The sequence below is a fragment of the Elaeis guineensis genome, chromosome 6 (genome assembly GCF_000442705.2).
Source record: "Elaeis guineensis isolate ETL-2024a chromosome 6, EG11, whole genome shotgun sequence".
Lineage (NCBI taxonomy): Eukaryota > Viridiplantae > Streptophyta > Magnoliopsida > Arecales > Arecaceae > Elaeis > Elaeis guineensis.
The window spans coordinates 117,690,189-117,710,072 of record NC_025998.2 but is presented as its reverse complement, the minus strand read 5'-3'; the positions used below and the strand labels follow the sequence as shown (position 1 = coordinate 117,710,072).

General features: G+C 46.6%; 1 protein-coding gene across 1 annotated transcript in view; it reads left to right on the top strand.

Moving 5' to 3' along the window:
- The first annotated feature begins 412 nt into the window (after window positions 1–412).
- LOC105032015 (V-type proton ATPase subunit G-like) overlaps window positions 413–19,884 on the top strand; it is a 26,869-nt gene continuing 7,397 nt past the window's right edge. Inside the window, exons 1-4 of the mRNA XM_019846149.3 lie at window positions 413–559; window positions 851–954; window positions 1,373–1,473; window positions 1,698–1,844. Coding sequence (XP_019701708.1) covers window positions 861–954; window positions 1,373–1,473; window positions 1,698–1,841 — 339 coding nt within the window. The 5' untranslated portion in view covers window positions 413–559; window positions 851–860 and the 3' untranslated portion in view covers window positions 1,842–1,844. The remainder of the gene's footprint in view (window positions 560–850; window positions 955–1,372; window positions 1,474–1,697; window positions 1,845–19,884) is intronic.

The following is a 19,884-nucleotide window of genomic DNA, read 5'->3' as shown; positions in this document are numbered from 1 at the left end:
TCATTCAATCCATTTCAATTATGATTCTAATTCTAATTCCGATCGTGAAATACATCCTTATTATACCGGACACGCGATCTTAAAAGGTCGTAATGATGGTTACCAAAGAATCACGTAGATTCTTGTTAGCCCTTTAGCTGTAGGGTCGAAATTTCCTTCAAAGTAGGAACTTAGTGTTGATGTTGAAAGATCAAATAACCATGCCTTTTTAGCTTTCAATTATCTCCATTGCTTGGTTTTGCAAAGTTAAACCATTTTTTTTTTATCTTTTCTTTTTCGACCTCCTAGATCCGAAAGGACGTAGAAACACATTAATTAATTTATTAGAAAATAAAAGAAACGGCTCGTCCCTTGTAACCACTTCTCCACCGACGTGGCTTCTCGCGGTTATTGACTTCCCTTCTCTCACCACGACCATTCTAATCCCCTGATCCAGCTTCTTCGGGAACTCCCATTTCCCCCATTCATCTATCCCACCAAAGATTAGATTTTTATTGGTTTTTCTTGTTTTCCTAGATATCAAACACACTTTTGCCAAAAAGACTTCGATTTTTTAACGGTACGGGGATCGGTGCCTCATTAAAAAAAAAAAAAAAAAAAAATCATTTTTTGATCTGAAAATGTGAGCTTTATTTATTTATTATTGTAATTTTTAGGTTGCTTCCATTCTTGATCTACGTAGAATTTTAATGATTTTAAGAGCATCAATCTTTTTCACAGATGAATGTGATTTTTTTTTTTTCTTCTTATTTTTGAATGTGAATAATCAAGAAATTTGTTATTTTATCATCCATTCCATTTCATGTTACAGCTAGCAGTTGGTGATTTGGTTGATGCCTAATGTTTTCAGTTTTCTCCCAATGAAGATGGAGTCCATGAGAGGACAAGGTGGTGTCCATATGCTACTGACTGCAGAGCAAGAGGCTCAACAGATCATCTCTAGCGCAAGAAATAGTATCTTCAACTTGTTTCTTATTTGAATATTGTTTCTATTTTATGGTGCATGTAGATGATTAGACCACTAATTTATCTTAGGCTTGTATTCCATTTGGTCAATATCAATCTAATAATATTTATATGTATTTTATGGTCATCAATTAAATGCAGATATTTTCCTAAACATCCATTCTTTTGTGGTGCAAGATTCATCATAAAATGCTTTGTATTTTATGGTGATATTAACCAAGTTCTTATTTTTTACCCCATCCAACATATCTAAGTTAATGATGTGGGGAATTAGTAGTGGAGGATATGACAAAATATTTTTAGAGTCGTATGTTCTATTTTTATGTGATGGATGTTATGGTATTGATCATTGGATGAATAAAATTATGGACCAGAAGCACTCTTTGTTGGATATGAATTTATGCAGTGAAATTGGCAAGATTGAAGCAAGCAAAGGATGAAGCTCAAAGGGAAGCCGCTGCTTATCGTACCTCATTAGAGGAAGAACATCAAAGAAGAATTTCTGAGGTATAAAACAATGACTTAGTGTGTTGTCATTTTGTGATTTCTTCATTTCATGAATTGGGGAATTGATAGATAGAAAATTTATATCAGATGCCATATCTCATTTTGAAAGGTAATTAGAACATGAAATTAGAATTTATGTTGGATGTTTTAGAACATGAAATTAGCATTTATGTTGGATGTTTGCTATCTATGTTGAATGTTATTGTCATGGTTTATCTTTGCAGAGAAGTGGCAGCTCTGATTCAAATGTGAAAAGGCTTGAGGAGGAAACCGAGGTCAAGATCAAGCGGTTGAAGGATGCATCCTCGAGTGTTCGTTCAGAAGTTGTTGGCATGCTCATGAAGCATATCACAACCATTAAAATTTAGAAGGTTAGTGGTATTTGTCTTTCTTTTGCCATAGCCATGAATGGGAACCGACCACTGCTTCCATTCTAGCTTGCTTGCTTTGATTTATGTTGTCAATTCTAGTAGTTCAACAGCCTGAAGCGACGAAGCCAACGTAGTCAAACCATTTATTCAACTTAAAGAATTAATGCAAAACTTAACATAATTCCCCTTAATTAATGTGAATCTTTGTATCTTAATTATTCTATTGCTCGTATTGATTGATATCATATTGAATCAATATGCAGCCTCATACCATATTGATATTCGTTATACCTTGCCTGCTCGTAGTGTACTGCATTACAATACTATGATAGGATGGTATCAGGTCGGAATTTGGCATCGAGATGGTAAACTTGGATCATAAGTCTTTGGATCCTAATACATGCAGTAAAGAGCAATATTAACCCTCCCCCCGACCTTCTCTAGCTTGGCATCATTAGAATGTATGGAAGCCTGTTCTTTTGCGTTGTAATCATCATTCTTGGAAACAAATTTTGAGGTGTGGCACTACTCTATCTTGTTGTAAAGTAGTTCAACCTGCTCCATTATCTTATTTGTTCATGCACAAGCATTGGCTATCAAATTCTGCTTCAACACCAACGAAGCAATTTCTGGAAATTATTAAATTTGGCAAATCGAAATCCTTTTGCTACAAACCACCAATATATCATGATTATTTTATGTTTTTTTGGACAAAATCGTGGTTGAATTTTAATTTTTCTGTAGACCATTGTCTTCCTTTCCAATTTTTCTTCGGGGTAACATAGGTTGTTCGAGAGACCAAAGGAGTCAAGTTTAAATGGATGGTGACCAAGAACAATATGCGTCGATAACTTTGGATATACACATGGTATCTAAAGCAACGTTTCTTCGAAGTATGTAGTCTTTTGTGTCCTCTTAAGGTTTAAGACCAAACAACGGCTTTGTAAAATTTAAAGTGATCGTGCTTTTAATTTGAGATTGATCTCTACCTACCGTGAAGAAGCACGCTTTGAAGGGACACATTCTTCTTTTACAGTTCTGAGACTTGTGCAACTCAATTCACTTATCAATTGATTTGGATCATCAATTAGTGTACCTGATCTTGGATGGTATGAAGCCCTCTCTCTGTTGACCAGCCATTTGTTAGTGAGATTCCAATAACTTGTGTACATAATCATGGAACAGCAACATGCAAGTGTCATAATAATAATTAGAGGAACAAAGGTCTTGCTTCCAATTTTCTATAATTATTAGAAAAATAAAATTAGATCACAATCATGAAGAAATTTGAAAAATCTGGAAAGATCAGTGTGGTGTGTGATTGCTCATTAAATATCACACACATTAATGGAATTATTTGTTAAATATCTCTGCCGAAAAAATTGAAGTGTTACACATCTAGAAATTTTATGTGTTTTCATGAAATTTAAAAATATTGAGTAAGAAACGCATCTTTTGAAGATGAGGGAAATTCAGCTAAATCAGTATATCTATAGCTATTTTATCCGTTCATCTATATATACATACATACATATACATAGATACTTATATTATATATACACACATGCATATATATAGACACGCGCGCGCGCGCACATATATAGATAGATACATAGATATATCTACACACATATATATAGATAGATATATAGATACACACACACACACACACACATATATATATATATATATATATATATATATATATATATATATATATATATATATATATATCTATCTACACACACCCCCGCGCGCGCGCGCGCGCACACACACACATATATATATATATATATATATCTACCCACACACCCCGGCGCGCGCATATATATATATATATATATATATATATATATATATATATGCACATATATATATATATATATATATATTGTGTGTGTACACACATATATATATACATACATACATACATATATATATACATACATACATACATACTGTCACCGGATTGGATTGATCTGGGCTTGTGATCTAATATATAATTTCTTTGAGACAAATCACCAAACACATTGCAGGCATAAATAAACAAAGACAAAGAACCAAGATTTACGTGGTTCGGCACAAAAGGCCTACATCCACGGGGAGGAGGAGCAATCCACTATATATCTGTCCCGAAATTTAGGTACAATATGAGGTATAAAATATCTTTTTTCGAAATCAACAAGAAGGCAACAAAATATCGAATAGAAGGCAACCAAGATCCAATAGGATCAACCAATCTCAGCCTCGGCAATAGATCAAGATAAAACAATACCTGAGATGAAGATACCTTCCTCAACCCTCGGCAAAAAATCAAGATGATACCTCCTTACCAGCTGTAGCAGCACAAGGTGTCCGTGAAACTGAGAAAGAAGAAGACAGGAAAATCACCAACTGAAGGCCAACAGAAGAAAGCCAGAAAGCAACCCGCACACGAGGCACAGCCGAGAGATCGGCCAGAGAACAGGCCAGCACCGAAGCACAAGCAAGAGAGATCGGCCAGAGAACAGAACCCGCGCACAAGAGATGGCACAGGTTAGAGATCGGCCAGAGAACAGGACCCGCGCACAAGAGGCACAGGTGAGAGGTCGGCTCACAGGTGAGAGGTCGGCTCACAGGTGAGAGGTCGACCCGAGAACAAAACCCGCGCACAAGAGGCACAGGTTAGAAAAAAATCCCGCACAAGAAACCCTAGAAAAATCTCCGCTCGATCTTACCTTCGTTCTTTCAAGAAAGGATGCCAGTGGCCTCCTTATAAAGGAAGAAAGCCTTCTTAGAAAAATAGAGTTTGAGTCGATGTAGTATTCCCAAGTGTCACGGGAGACGGATATGATTTGGAGCCAAATATAACAATCCTCCTCCTTGCGATAAATATTGTACCTTTTATTTCAGATGAAAAATTTATAACCTCCTCACCACAAGCCCCGCAGGGCATTACCAAATGTTTATTCCAATCAAGTTCAGGAAATTTCTGAACTTAATTGCAGGGATTGGTTTAGTGAACATGTCAGCTGGATTATGGACAGTGTATATTTTCTGAAGTCTGACATCACCTTTCTCTACTAGATCTCTGATGAAGTGATATCTGACATCTACATGTTTTGTTCGTTCATGATACATCTGGTCTCTGGCAAGGTGCAAAGCACTCTGACTGTCACAATGAATGTCTAAACAATCCTGTTCGAGACCCAAATTCTGTACTAACCCTTTTAACCAAATAGCTTCCTTTGCTGCCTCTGTCAATGCCATATATTCTGCTTCAGTGGTAGATAAAGCAACTGTAGACTGTAAAGTAGCCTTCCAACTGACTGCACATCCAGAAAGAGTAAACACATATCCAATCAAAGATCTTCTCCTGTCCAAGTCACAAGCATAATCTGAATCACAAAATCCTGTAACTATGCAATTACTCTGTGTAGAAAATATCAATCCCAATTTAGAAGTGCCTTTCAGATATCTAAGTATCCATTTCACAGCTGACCAGTGAGCCTTTCCAGGTTTATCCATATATCTGCTTACTACGCTTACTGCCTGTGAAATATCAGGTCGAGTGCAGACCATCGCGTACATGATGCTGCCAACTGCGCTCGCATATGGCACTCTAGACATATATCTCTCCTCATCCTCAGTCTGAGGAGAGTCTCTGACAGAAAGTCTAAAATGACTGACAAAGGGGGTAGTGACAGGCTTGACTGTAGACATACCAAATCTGTCCAAGACTTTTTCAATATAACTATGCTGAGTAAGAAAAAATCTACCTGACTGCCTGTCACGAATAATCTCCATCCCAAGTATCTTCTTTGCCAGTCCAAGGTCCTTCATGTCAAATGCAGTACTGAGCTCGGCTTTCAGTTTCTGGATGATTGTCATGTCTTTGGCTGCAATTAGCATATCATCCACATATAATAACAAATAACAAAAGGACCCATCTGAAAGCTGCTGGTGATACACACAACTGTCATATGGAAATCTACTGTATCCATGGTCAACCATAAATCTGTCAAATTTGCGGTACCACTGTCTTGGAGACTGCTTGAGACCATATAATGATCTCTTAAGTAAGCATACATGATCTTCTTTATTTGGAACCTCAAAACCAGGTGGTTGTTGCATATAGATATGTTCCTCTAAATCACCGTGAAGAAAGGCTGTCTTAACATCTAGTTGTTCCAGCTCCAGATTTTGAGAAACAACAAAAGCAAGTAACACACGAATAGATGAGTGTTTGACTACAGGAGAAAATACCTCCTTGTAATCAATACCCTCTCGTTGACTGTATCCCTTTGCTACCAACCTGGCCTTATATCTAAAGTCTTGAGGAGTGGCTCCTTCTTTCCTTTTGAAGATCCATTTGCAGCCAATTGTCTTTTCACCTTTTGGTAATTTGATTAACTCTCAAGTCTGATTCTTTTCTAAAGACTGAAGTTCTTCAACCATAGCCATGGTCCATTCATCAGCTCGTGAACTACTAATGGCCTCCTGAAATATGGTCGGCTCATCACCAATGGTGTCTGCAACACTCAGAGCATAATAGACTAACTCAGCACAAGCAGAATCCTCAAAACCATACCTTTGAGGTGCTCTGATCTGACGCTTTGGTCTGCGAGTGGCAATACTCTCAATCTGATCCTGATCTTGTAATGTCACCTCCTCCTGAGTCTGAATCTGTGCATCTGTCTGTTGTTGTTGTGATTTAACAGTCTGATCAATATCTACAACATTCCTCTCCTGCTGACCCCGATCCTGATCACTTTGAGAAGAATTAGGCTGTAGCTGCCTTGAAGCAGTGGCTGTCTCATGGAATGTCACATCTCTGCTGATTAGAAATCCTTGAGATCCAGGTTCTGTGCACCATAATCTGTAGCCCTTTACCCCATATGCATATCCAATAAATATGCACTTTTTAGCCCGAGGGTTCAACTTTCCATCTTTTACATATGCATAAGCTGGACACCCAAAGATTCTGAGTTTTGAATAGTCTGCAGGTCTTCCTGTCCACATCTCTTCGGGAGTCTTCATGCTTAATGCTGATGCTGGAGATCGGTTTATAATATAGCAGGCTGTGTGAGCGGCCTCTGCCCAAAAATCTTTACTTAATCCTGAACTAGATAGCATAGATCTGACTCTCTCTAACAGTGTCCGGTTCATGCGTTCTGCCACACCATTCTGCTGAGGTGTACCTACTGTTGTTCTATGTCTAATAATGCCTTCTGACTTGCAAAAGTCATCAAATTCTATAGAAAAAATTCTAAACCATTATCAGTCCGAAAAGTTTTCACCTTCCTTTCAGTTTGCCTCTCGACCATAGACTTCCACCATTTGAATGTTTCAAATACATCACTCTTATTTTTAATGGTGTATATCCAGACTTTTCGAGAGTAATCATCAATAAAAGTAAGTATATATCTTGATCCACCCTTGGATATAATTGGGGCAGGTCCCCATAGGTCAGAATGAATATAGTCTAATATACCAGTTGTCCTGTGCACGCCTGTAGTGAAGCTGACTCTGTGTTGTTTTCCAAATATGCAGTGCTCACAGAATCCAAGTGCACCAATCTTCTGACCTCTCAGCAGACCACGTCTGCTCAGCTCCTGTAGACCTCTGTCTGAAATGTGTCCTAGTCTCTGGTGCCATAAATGTGTCAACTGCTCAAGAGAAGATTGTACTGCTGATGCCTGACCAACAACTGTACTGCCATCCAGGTAATAAAGGGTTCCACTTAATTTACCTTTTAATAAAGTTAATACCCCTTTATTGATAGTAATAGATCCTCTACCCCATCTGCCCTCATATCCTGCTCTGTCAAAGGCATGTATTGAGAGAAGGTTCTTTTTTACTTTAGGAACATATCTGACATCATCCAATATCACCATGGTATTTGAATTTAATTTAATTTGAATTATTCCAATACCTTCTATATTACAGATGCCATCATCTCCAAGAAGAACAGTACCACCTTCACAAGATCTAAAGGAAGAGAACCATTCCTTGTGAGGTGTCATGTGGAAAGATGCTCCAGAGTCCACTATCCAAGTGTCAGCATGACTAACACTGCAGGCAGCTGTGAATACTGCATCATCTGATATACTGCTATGACTTCCTGAAGAAACTGCAATTGATGCTGTATCAGAGATTGTTCCTTTATCCTTTTGTTCCTTTTCCCTTTTAGATTGTAGAAGTCTACACTCAGATTTCCAGTGACTTGACTTTTTGCAGTAGTGACAAATACCTAGTCTTTTGGGCCTAGACTTTGATCTATTTTTGGACTTACTCCTACCTTGTGCACCCTTTTTCTGTTCATCTCTACCTCTAACAGTAAGACCTTGAGCTGAAGTCTGAGCCTGATGCTGAAGCTGTACTTTTAATCTAAGTTCATTGGATAACAAAGTAGCTTCTACTTCTTCAAGACTTATTGTTTCTCTTCCATAAAGCATGGTAGTGGTAATATGCTCAAAGGACTTGGGCAAAGAGTAAATTAGAATCAAAGCCTTATCTTCTTCATCTACATCGACACCAACATTTACTAGATCAAGCAGGAGCTTATTATACTCATCCAAGTGATCTTTTAGTGAAGTTTCTTCTGTCATACGAAATGTGTGTAATTTTTTCCTCAAATATAATCTATTAGTCAGGAATTTTGCCATGTATAAACTGTCTAGTTTTTCCCATACACTTTTGACTGTATCTAGTTCCACAACATTACGAAGGACTTTATCACTTAAACCTGAAAACAAGGTTCCTAGGGCTCTCTCGTTAATCTCTTCTTTAACAGCTTCATTATCTCCTGGAATTGAATCTATACCCTTAAGGGCTTTTGCAATACTTTCTTTAACTAACAGATATTTCATCCTTACCTTCCATAGTGAAAAATCTCCCGTGCCATCAAAGACGGCCACTTCATGCCTGACGGTGGTGGAGTGAGAGACAGATACCGGATCATTAGCCATTGAGAAACTTGGTTTCTTATCACCAGCCATCCAAGAGCTCTGATACCAATTGTTGAAGCAACGCGCACCGGATTGGATTGATCTGGGCTTGTGATCTAATATATAATTTCTTTGAGATAAATCACCAAACACATTGCAGGCATAAATAAACAAAGACAAAGAACCAAGATTTACGTGGTTCGGCACAAAAGGCCTACATCCACGGGGAGGAGGAGCAATCCACTATATATCCATCCCGAAATTTAGGTACAATATGAGGTATAAAATACCTTTTTCCGAAATCAACAAGAAGGCAACAAAATATCGAATAGAAGGCAACCAAGATCCAATAGGATCAACCAATCTCAGCCTCGGCAATAGATCAAGATAAAACAATACCTGAGATGAAGATACCTTCCTCAACCCTCGGCAAAAAATCAAGATGATACCTCCTTACCAGCTGTAGCAGCACAAGGTGTCCGTGAAATCGAGAAAGAAGAAGACAGGTAAATCACCAACTGAAGGCCAACAGAAGAAAGCCAGAAAGCAACCCGCACACGAGGCACAACCGAGAGATCGGCCAGAGAACAGGCCAGCACCGAAGCACAAGCAAGAGAGATCGGCCAGAGAACAGAACCCACGCACAAGAGATGGCACAGGTTAGAGATCGGCCAGAGAACAGGACCCGCACACAAGAGGCACAGGTGAGAGGTCGGCTCACAGGTGAGAGGTCGACCCGAGAACAGAACCAGCGCACAAGAGGCACAGGTTAGAAAAAAATCCCGCACAAGAAACCCTAGAAAAATCTCCGCCCGATCTTACCTTCGTTCTTTCAAGAAAGGATGCCAGTGGCCTCCTTATAAAGGAAGAAAGCCTTCTTAAAAAAATAGAGTTTAAGTCGATGTAGTATTCCCAAGTGTCACGGGAGACGGATATGATTTGGAGCCAAATATAACACATACATATATATATACATGCACACATACATACATATATATATATATATATATATATATACATACATATATACTGTTGGGTATAAAATACCCTCAGCCGAAGTTCTTGACAGGATTGACCCTCCCAGGACTCCTCCGGCTTTCGACTGCAGATGGTATCTCTCCGGATTTCTCCAACAGCCGGATTCCCACAGTGCTGACTGAATTCCCCCGACGGATGAACTCCCACTGCACCACCCGAGCTCCTTCAACATGAGTTCCCCCAGTCATCTATTAAGCCGCCCCAAGTGCTCACTGAGCTCCGCCGCCAGCCGACTTTCTACGACTATCAGCTGTTCCCCGAATCCCTTCCAGACTTCTTCCAGCCAGGTTCAACTCCAATCCGAACTACCCTAGACTTCGTCAATTGCTGAACTTCTTCGACGGTAGATTCCTACAACTACCAGATTTCATCCGGACTCCTACGGGAGCCGGACCTCGTTCCCAACTCTGACTGTAGGCGGACTTCGCCCGGACTCCTACGAGAGCCGGGCTCCGCCCACGACTTCACTTACAGGTAAACTTCATCCAGACTCCTACGGGAGCCGGACCTCACCCACAACTCCAATTGCAGGAAGACTCAGTTCGGACTCCTACGGGAGCCGGATCTCGTCCCCGACCTCGACTGCGGGAAGGCTTCGCCCGGACTCCTATGGGAGCCGGGCTCCGTCCTTGACCCCGACTGCTGGTGAACTTCGTCTGGACTCCTAAGGGAGCTGGACTTCGCCCCTGACTCTGATTGCAGGTGGACTTCACCCGGGCTCCTACGGGAGCCAGATCTCGTCTCCAGCTCCAGCTGCGGGAAGACTCCGCCCGAACTCCTACGGGAGCCGGACCTCGTCCCCGACTCCGGCTGCGGGCGGACTTCGCCCGGACTCCTACGGGAGCCGGGCTCCACCCACGACTTCGCTTACAGGTAAACTTCGTTCGAACTCCTACGGGAGCCGGACTTCACCCACAACTCCAATTGCAGGAAGACTTAGCCCGGACTCCTATGGGAGCCGGATCTCATCCCCGACCTCGACTGCGGGAAGGCTTTGCCCGGACTCCTATGGGAGCTGGGCTCCGTCCTCGACCCCGACTGCTGGTAAACTTCGTCCGGACTCCTAAGGGAGCCAAACTTCGCCCCTGACTTTGATTGCAGGTAGACTTCGCCCAGGCTCCTACGGGAGCCAGATCTCGTCTCCAACTTCAACTGAAGGAAGACTTCGTCCGAACTCCCACAAGAGTAGGACTCCGAGTTCCTCTCAGACGGGCAACTAGCCATCCCTCTCCACCAGACACTCCAGCCGGACTTCGGCCGACAGGCCTGGACCCTCTAGCAGGCCACAGCAACGGCCACAACTCTGCTCCACTTCCTACGACGGATTTCGCGCGGCTCCATCACTCCCTGGCAGACCGCAATAATGGCCATGATCCTGCTCCACTTCCTGCGATGGATACTACGCGATTCCTCCATCCTCTGGCAAGTCGCGACAACGGACGCCGCTCCACCCCTCGCGACAGACTCCACGTGGCGTGTCCCGACGATAGCCACGATTCCACTCCACTACTCTTCACAACAAACTCCTCCTGACCGTGGGCAGCCCACTGTCGGACGGTTACGAATGTCGGTATCAGTCTGTTGCTCCCTCCGCCTATAAAAAGGGGGACCCCAGATACGTTATTCTATAAGCTCTTATTTTTACCTAGAAATTCTGCTAAAATTTTCGTTCGAGCACTCCATTCTTGTTGAGGCAGAGAACTGACTTGAGCGTCGGAGGGTCTTGCCGGAGCAACCCCACCTCCGGTTTAGACTTCTTTTGTAGGTCCCGGCGGCGACCACGACTCCCTCAACTCCAGCTTCTCCGATGCAGACGGATTTTTGTACCAACAGGATTGGCGCTAGAGGAAGGAGCCTGTGTCTTCGTAGTACCCTTATTCTTAAAGGAGCGCTCAACGGGACCGCCCCCGAGCATCTTTTCCGACGTCCTCTCCTCCTTCCTCCACTTGGTCTTTGCCCGATGCCTCCCCGCAAGGCGTCCATGCGACGATCCACGGCCTCCACGGCCAGATCTCAGGCTCCGACCTCACCTCCAGTTTTTCAGCCTCCTCCTCCTCCTCCGGCAACGACGGTTGGCACGGAGCAATTTGACCTGCTGGCGCAGCAGGTCAGAGGCCTCACTGAAGCCGTGCAGGCCATGCAGCAGCAGCAGCAGCCGCAGGCATTAGTGCGCCTGGAAAGAGCGTCACCAAAACACCAGAATCCAGCGGTAGGGCGGGCCACTTGGGCCAGCCACCCTGTCTTCCCTGGAAAGATGAATCCGAGGGTGGAGAGCCCTCAGTCGGATCACGATTCTACCCCTGAAAGATCTCTACCCCCATTCTGTCAGAGGACCCTCGAGACCCGTAGTCGAGAAGATTTCCTGGATCGGAGGCTCCAGGAGATGAACTGACGGATCGAAGAACTCTGCCACACTCCCCCCACTTATGGTGAGGATATTTGTACTGACCCTCCCTTTTCTCAAATGATCATGCAGGAACTGATCCCGCCAAACTTCAAACTCCCCCAGTTTGAAAGCTACGACAGGACTTCGGACCCGGTTGATCATCTGGAGGCCTTCCGGACGATGATGCTGCTTCATGACACACTCGACGCCATTCTATGCCGAGCTTTCCCATCCACCTTGAAGGGAGCGGCGAGAAACTGGTACTCGACGCTGAAGTCGGGTACCATCTTTTCCTTCGATCAGATGAGCCACCAATTTGTGGCCCATTTTGTCAGCAGCCGGCGCCCCCGGAAGGGTTCGGAGTCAGTCATCAATATCAAGCAGAGGGAGGGGGAGTCCATTCGGGCCTACATCAACCGTTTTAATGTCACCGCGCTGGAAGTCCGGAACTTGGACCAGTCAGTAGCAATGGCCGCTCTGAAGGGCGGCCTTCAGAAGAATGACCTTTTGTTCTCCCTGGAGAAGAAGTACCCCAGGGATTTTGCTGATCTGTTGGCTCGGGCCGAAGGGTACGTCCGAGCGAAAGAAGCCTTCAAAATGAAGGATGAGGAGACTGCGAGAGAGCGGCAGGTGGGAGACTCGAGTAAGCCCGCAGTCGAAAAAGGGCCAAGAGAAGCTCGGCCACATTCTCGAACTCCTCCCGGGCACAAGTGTGTCCATACTCCTCTCCGAGTACGTAGGCAGAGAAGTCCGGACCGCGGAGTTCGGTGGGGTTCTCCACCGAGAAGATTCTGCAACTATGCCCCCCTCAATGCCTCGAAAATCCAAGTGCTGATGGAGGTCAGGGAGCAGCTGTCAAGGCCGGAAAGGATGCGCACACACCCTGGAAAGCGCAATCCTAACAAGTTCTGCCTCTGCCATCGTGACCACGGCCACGATATAGAGGAGTGCATTCAGCTCCGGGACGAGATCGAGGAGCTCATCAGGCGAGGTCGGCTCGACAGGTTCATTCGACGCCGACCTGAAGGCAGAGAGGATCGGCCCAAGGGCCCTACCGCAACCTGAACCGCCAAGGAGGGAGGAGTAGTCCAAAAATCGGCCTCCAATCGGGACCATCGACTCCATCACCGGAGGACCTCAAGGAGGAGCAGACCTTCCACGATCATGGGACTTGAAAAATCTGTAAATGTACTACTCATGACTTTGCTTTGAATCAAAATTCCTTTCGACTTTGCATGTCTTTCCCTTTTAGCATGGACTTGTTACGACTGGGGATAACCCCTTCAAACAATTAAAACAAGGTCATGTTAGGGACAGGAGGAGAACCTCGCCCTAACATGAGCAAAGTCAAAGGCCCAGTTCTTTTAGACCGGATGGGGGAAGAGGCCCTACAACGCCCTAATGTGCCCCCACAACCATGTTAGGAACAGGAGAAAAATCTCATCCTGACATGAGCAAAGTCGAAGACCAGGTTCTCTCAGATCGGATGGGGGGAGAGGCCCTCGCAACGACCTTTATGTGCCCCCACAGCTCCGTTGGGAACAGAAGGAGAACCTCATCCTGACCTGAGCTGAGATCGACTACGTCAAGAACAGAAGGAGGACCTCGTCCTGACGATGATAAAAATCTGATCGCCCAATATGATCGGATAAAGAGAAAAGTCCCCTCAATGGCACCTCTACACCTCTACGCGACCCCGCAAAAAGCAAGGTGAGGACCCTCACTCAGAAAAGAGGAGGAAAATTAAAAAGAAAAGCGACAAACTACATCGACAACAGATGAAAAATAAACTACACCAAAAATATAGGGAACTTCATCTCAACAAAGATGGGAGCTCCTACCGAACATCCCCGGTCTCTAAGAAGGCTCTTGACACGGGCCAAGAAAATAATGACCCCTCCAAGGTAATGCGAAGTTCAGACCACGAGCTCGAGCCTACGGCCATGGACGACAAGAAAAGTAAATCAACATGGCGATGACTGGGCACCTCCGAATGACACCGACGTCGAACAAGTCAAGAGACAAAAGAAGTTCGATGGATGACGATTTAATGCAATACGTGGACGAGGTAACACAAAATCTCCTTTTCATTTCATTCACAAAATATACACTACAAAGCCCAGCAGGCTAAAGAAAGAAAAGCAAAACAACAAGAACAAGACAAAACAACAAAAGAAAAAATATATACATGGAAAGACGGAAGGACAAAAAGAGCCCTAAGGGGACCCGGCTTCCTCCAACCTTGGACTTTCGGCTTCGACCCTCGTCAGGGAACCCCTTAAACGTCCGACTTCTGCTTCCAATTCCCTCTCTCTCATTAATATCTCCATGTATCTTCGATGAAATTGCTGGCTTTCGCTCTCTGCCTCTCGACGCCTTTTTCTCAAGACCTCAAATTTTGCCTCTGCATCCTTGACGGCCTGCTGCTCGCATACCAGCTGGATCTTCAATTGCTGCAGCTTGGCCTTCCCCTCTCCAAGAGCGACGGATAGTTCTTCTGCAGTCCTCCTCAGGGATTGAAGTTCGTCGGAATCCCGAGCGGAGGCAGATCGAGCCCCCTCAGTTAGTTGCCTTCGAAGGCGGGCAACCTCATCGGTCGCCATCCGAAGCCTTCCCTTGTATTCATCCACCTGCTTGCGCCAGCCGGCCCGGTATGCGTCATAGCTCGCCTCGGCATCCTGGAGCTGTTGCTGGAGGTCAGAGACCTTCTTCGACCACTCCCGGTCGCTGTCAGCCCGGGTCAAAAGCCGGGATGAACTCCCCTCCAGCTGGCTAATCCTCTCCTGGGCAGCCGACAGTTCCATCCTGAGAGAACTGATCTTGGCAGCTTGAGCCCAAATTTGGTCGCTGGCACGCTTCTTGTGTTCCTCAAGCTCCTTCTCAAAGTTCGCCTTCCTCCGGCTGTACTCCATGATCTCCTTCACGTGGAGATTTCGAAAGTAGGTGGCCTCCGCGGTGGCTTCAGAATGACTCTCCCTCAACCTGCGAAGCTCGCCTTCCGTCTTCTTCGACCTTTCTGTTAAATGGAGGACTTCCTTCTTCAGCCGCTGGATTATAGACTTCAGCGGAATCCCCTGAGGTAAGGGAAGCGCTTCGACAGGGCGCTGCCATCGGGAGGTCAACGCGTTAAGATGCGGCTCATTACAAAGAAGTAGAAAGAAAGAAAAAAAGAAGAGAAGAAAAGTCCCCCACAAGGAGGAGACCAATTTTATTGACTGAACGTTTTTTGAAGACAAAAGAAAGAAGAAAAATGGCAATAAAGGAAGAATACAAGGTTAGAGATCTTGGACCTCTGGATCAACGGGGGGACTCGGCACCTCTGGGGGGTGGTCCGCGGTGGCTGCGACGGCGGTGGAGGGTCTGGCTTCATCCTCGGATGCCTCGTCCAAGAAGCTGAGGTCGAGCTCGGAGAATTTCACGACCATCTTCTCTTGGCAGAGCTCGAATCCTTTATTGAATGCGGCTTGGCCGAACTCAACCTTCAACTTCTTCATTTCGGTGGAAGCCTTGAACTCCTCCACCGCTTGACCCCTGGCCTCTGAGACCAGGGTCAGGATCTGTTCCGCCATGTTGGCAACCTCGGCCTCTGCCCTCCTCACCATCTCCTCCAGGTTGGCCTTCTGTTCCGTCGAGGTCTGTCTCTCTCTCTCAAGCGCCTCTCGGAGATCGGCCACCTCGAGGGCCATTTCCTTAAGGCGGGCAGCCTCGGCCTGCCGACCTTCCACCGCCTTGTTTGTCGTCTCGATGTTGGTGAGGAGTTGGTGCCCGAGCTGCAAGGATGACCGAAGGGTCAGAATGGGAGCTGAAAAGTTAATTAAATGAAGAAGCGAAAAGAAGAAAGGAAGATGAATCTGCTTACCTCGAGAAAGGCCCCCAGCGAGTCCCAGACTCGTTGTGAGGGATCGACGCGGACGATCCTCTGGACGACTTCGGGCAGTGAGCACCCGTCTACCAGCTTTTTTATTAGGTCCCTATCACTAAAGGGATCATCCCCCTGCTCCTCTTCAGAGCCGCGGGATTCTTCAGTGGCAGCCCGGCGACTGCTGACCCTGCGGGCCAAGGTCTTCCTCCTCTTCCTCCTGTCACCCCCTGGCACCTCCTCAGGACGGGTCTTTGAAGCGGGGACCTCGGTAGGAGAACTCAAACCCCTCGGGGAAGCCCGGGCGGCTGGAAGCTCAGTGTCTACAAGGACGTTGGTGGCTGAGGTCGCTTGGGCGGGTGCGGCCGAACTCGTCCCCTCCACTCTGGTCCTCTTCGCCGGCCCGGAGGCCGCGGCGCCCTTTCTTTTGAGAGCCTTCAGGCCCCTGGCAAGCATCTATGCTTCTTCGATGTCCATGCCTAAAAAAAAAAAAAAAAAAAAAAAAAAAAAGAGAGAAGAAGAAAAAGAGAAAGAGGGCGTGAAAAAGAAGAAAAGAAGAGAAGTAGGAGAAAGAGAGAAACGAAAAGGGAAAAGGAGAAAAGAAAAGGAGAGATGAAATACTGGCGGGATCCAGGGGGCTCAAGCCGATATTGAACAGAAACTGCTCCTTCAGGAGGTTGGGGAGAGAAAGAGTTAGATATTTGAGGAGTTTCTGGGAGGCTTGATGATCGTCCCTCCCCAGGCTGGGCACCCGACGGTCGGAGTCCCTCAGAGAATCCCAAGGGGGCAACTCTAGCCTCAAGGTCGGGCATCGAACATAAAGAAACTTCTCCTTCCAGTTATAGATAGAAGAAGGGGCACCTTTCAGCAACCCCTTCCTACCGAACTGTGGGGAGAAGTACCACCAATCCTTCACCATGGGATGACACTTGAAGGTGTAGAAGTATCTAAACAAGGAAAGGGTGGGCTGGACTTTGACTACATGACAAAGAGAGAGGAACCCTATCAAAAATCTAAAGGAGTTCGGTGCAACCAAAGCCAGAGAAATATCCAGAAATCAGAAAAGAGCAATGATGAAAGGTGGAAGAGGAAGTCGAAGTCCGACACGGAAGGCCTCCTGGTACAGGCAGAAGCAGCCGGGGGGAGGGGCACTAGCTCGGTCGGACGGGCCAGAAAGTTTCAGTTCGTACTCTGGAGGAACCCCATACTGAACTCTTATCAGTTGAAGTTCGTCCGGAGTCAGAGAACAAGGAATGGCGTCCGATGCAAAAATCGGACGAGGTTCAGCTCTAGCTACCGATTCATCTACCGCCTGAGGACTCTGGGAGACCGAGACGGACGAACTCCTAGAGCCGCTAGAAGAAGAAGCCTTGGAAGACATCTAGAATCACACGAAGACCACTTACAGAGGCGAAATCCCTAAAAATCAGGAAAAATCACGGACAAGGTCTCGGGGGACTGATGTGCAGAGCAAGAGGAAGAAAGATCAAACGGCAAAAGGAAGAACAAAAAGAGGAAGGAGTTCCGAGACTAACCTAAGCGATTCGGAGAGGTGCGAAGGTGCGAAAATGGGGACGGCTTGAGGAACGCCTAAGGCTGGAAGGGCGCTGAGAAAAATCAAAGTTCTCAAGGAGAAGAAGGGCACCAGAACGAGACCGTCGGATAGAGCGGGACTCTTGGAGGAGTGCGGGTTTAAATAGGCCCTGAGATCCAGCATAGTGACGATTGCGAATCCCCTCTAACCGGTCTCTTTTCGCCGCGTGTCCCACTCACCACAGCGGGCGGTTAAAAAGTGGCAAACGGCTGACAGAGCCTTTATTGCGCCATGCCTTGAGCACCGTTCCACTGCAGGTTCCAAAAGAGCCTCTTCGGATCGCCACGATTTGAAAAGACTCCAGCGCACGCGCATTAAATGCCAAAATATCTGAGAACGATTGTGCGCGGACATCAAGGGAGCAACTTCGGCTGTGATAATCTCTCTGTACTTCATTCGAAATTCGAACTCGAAAGTAGGGGGACTGGTGTTGGGTATAAAATACCCTCAGCCGAAGTTCTTGACAGGATTGACCCTTCCAGGACTCCTTCGGCTTTCGACTGCAGATGGTATCTCTCTGGATTTCTCCAACAGCCAGATTCCCACAGTGCTGACTGAATTCTCCCAACGGACGAACTCCCACTGCACCACCCGAGCTCCTTCAACATGAGTTCCCCCAGTCATCTATTAAGCCACCCCAAGTGCTCACTGAGCTCCGCCGCCAACCGACTTTCTACGACTATCAGCTGTTCCCCGAATCCCTTCCAGACTTCTTCCAGCCAGGTTCAACTCCAATCCGAACTACCCCGAACTTCGTCAACTACTGAACTTCTCCGACGGTAGATTCCTACAACTACCAGATTTCATCTGGACTCCTACGGGAGCCGGACCTCGTTTCCAACTCCGACTGCAGGCGGACTTCGCCCGGACTCCTATGGGAGTCGGGCTCCACCCACGACTTCACTTACAGGTAAACTTCATCCGGACTCCTATGGGAGCCGGACCTCACCCACAACTCCAATTGCAGGAAGACTCGGCCCGGACTCCTACGGGAGCTGGATCTCATCCCCGACCTCGACTGCGGGAAGGCTTCGCCCGGACTCCTATGGGAGCCGGGCTCCATCCTCGACCCTGACTGCTGGTGAACTTTGTCCGGACTCCTAAGGGAGCCGGACTTCGCCCCTGACTCTGATTGCAGATGGACTTCCCCCGGGCTCCTACGGGAGCCAGATCTCGTCTCCAGCTCCAACTGTGGGAAGACTCCGCCCGGACTCCTACGGGAGCCAGACCTCGTAACCGACTCCGGCTGCGGGCAGACTTCGTCCGGACTCCTACGGGAGCCGGGCTCCGCCCACGACTTCGCTTACAGGTAAACTTCGTTCGGACTCCTATGGGGCCGGACTTCACCCACAACTCCAATTGCAGGAAGACTTAGCCCGGACTCCTACAGGAGCTGGATCTCGTCCCCGACCTCGACTGCGGGAAGGCTTCGCCCAGACTCCTACGGGAGCTGGGCTCCGTCCTCGACCCCGACTGCTGGTAAACTTCGTCCGGACTCCTAAAGGAGCCGGACTTCGCCCCTGACTTTGATTGCAGGTAGACTTCGCCCGGGCTCCTACGGGAGCCAGATCTCATCTCTGACTTCAACTGAAGGAAGACTTCGTCCGAACTCCCACAAGAGCAGGACTCCGAGTTCCTCTCAGACGGGCTACTAGCCACCCCTCTCCGCCAAACACTCCAGCCGGACTTCGACTGACAGGCTTGGACCCTCTAGCAGGCCACAGCAACGGCCACGACTCTGCTCCACTTCCTGTGATGGATTTCGTGCGGCTCCATCACTCCCTGGCAGACCGCAATAATGGCCATGATCCTGCTTCACTTCCTGCGACGGATACTACGCGATTCCTCCATCCTCTGGCAAGTCGCGACAACGGACGCCGCTCCATGCACCCCTCGCGACAGACTCCACGTGGCATGTCTCGGCGATAGTCACGATTCCACTCCACTACTCTTCGCAACAAACTCCTCTTGACCGTGGGCAGCCCACTACCGGACGGTTATGAACGTCGGTATCAGTCTGTTGCTCCCTCCGCCTATAAAAGGAGGGACCCCAGATACGTTATTCTCTAAGCTCTTATTTTTACCTAGAAACTCTGTTAAAATTTTCGTTCGAGCACTTCATTCTTGTTGAGACAGAGAACTGACTTGAGCGTCGAAGGGTCTTGCCGGAGCAACCCCACCTCCAGTTTAGACTTCTTTTGCAGGTCCCGACGGCGACCGCGACTCCCTCGACT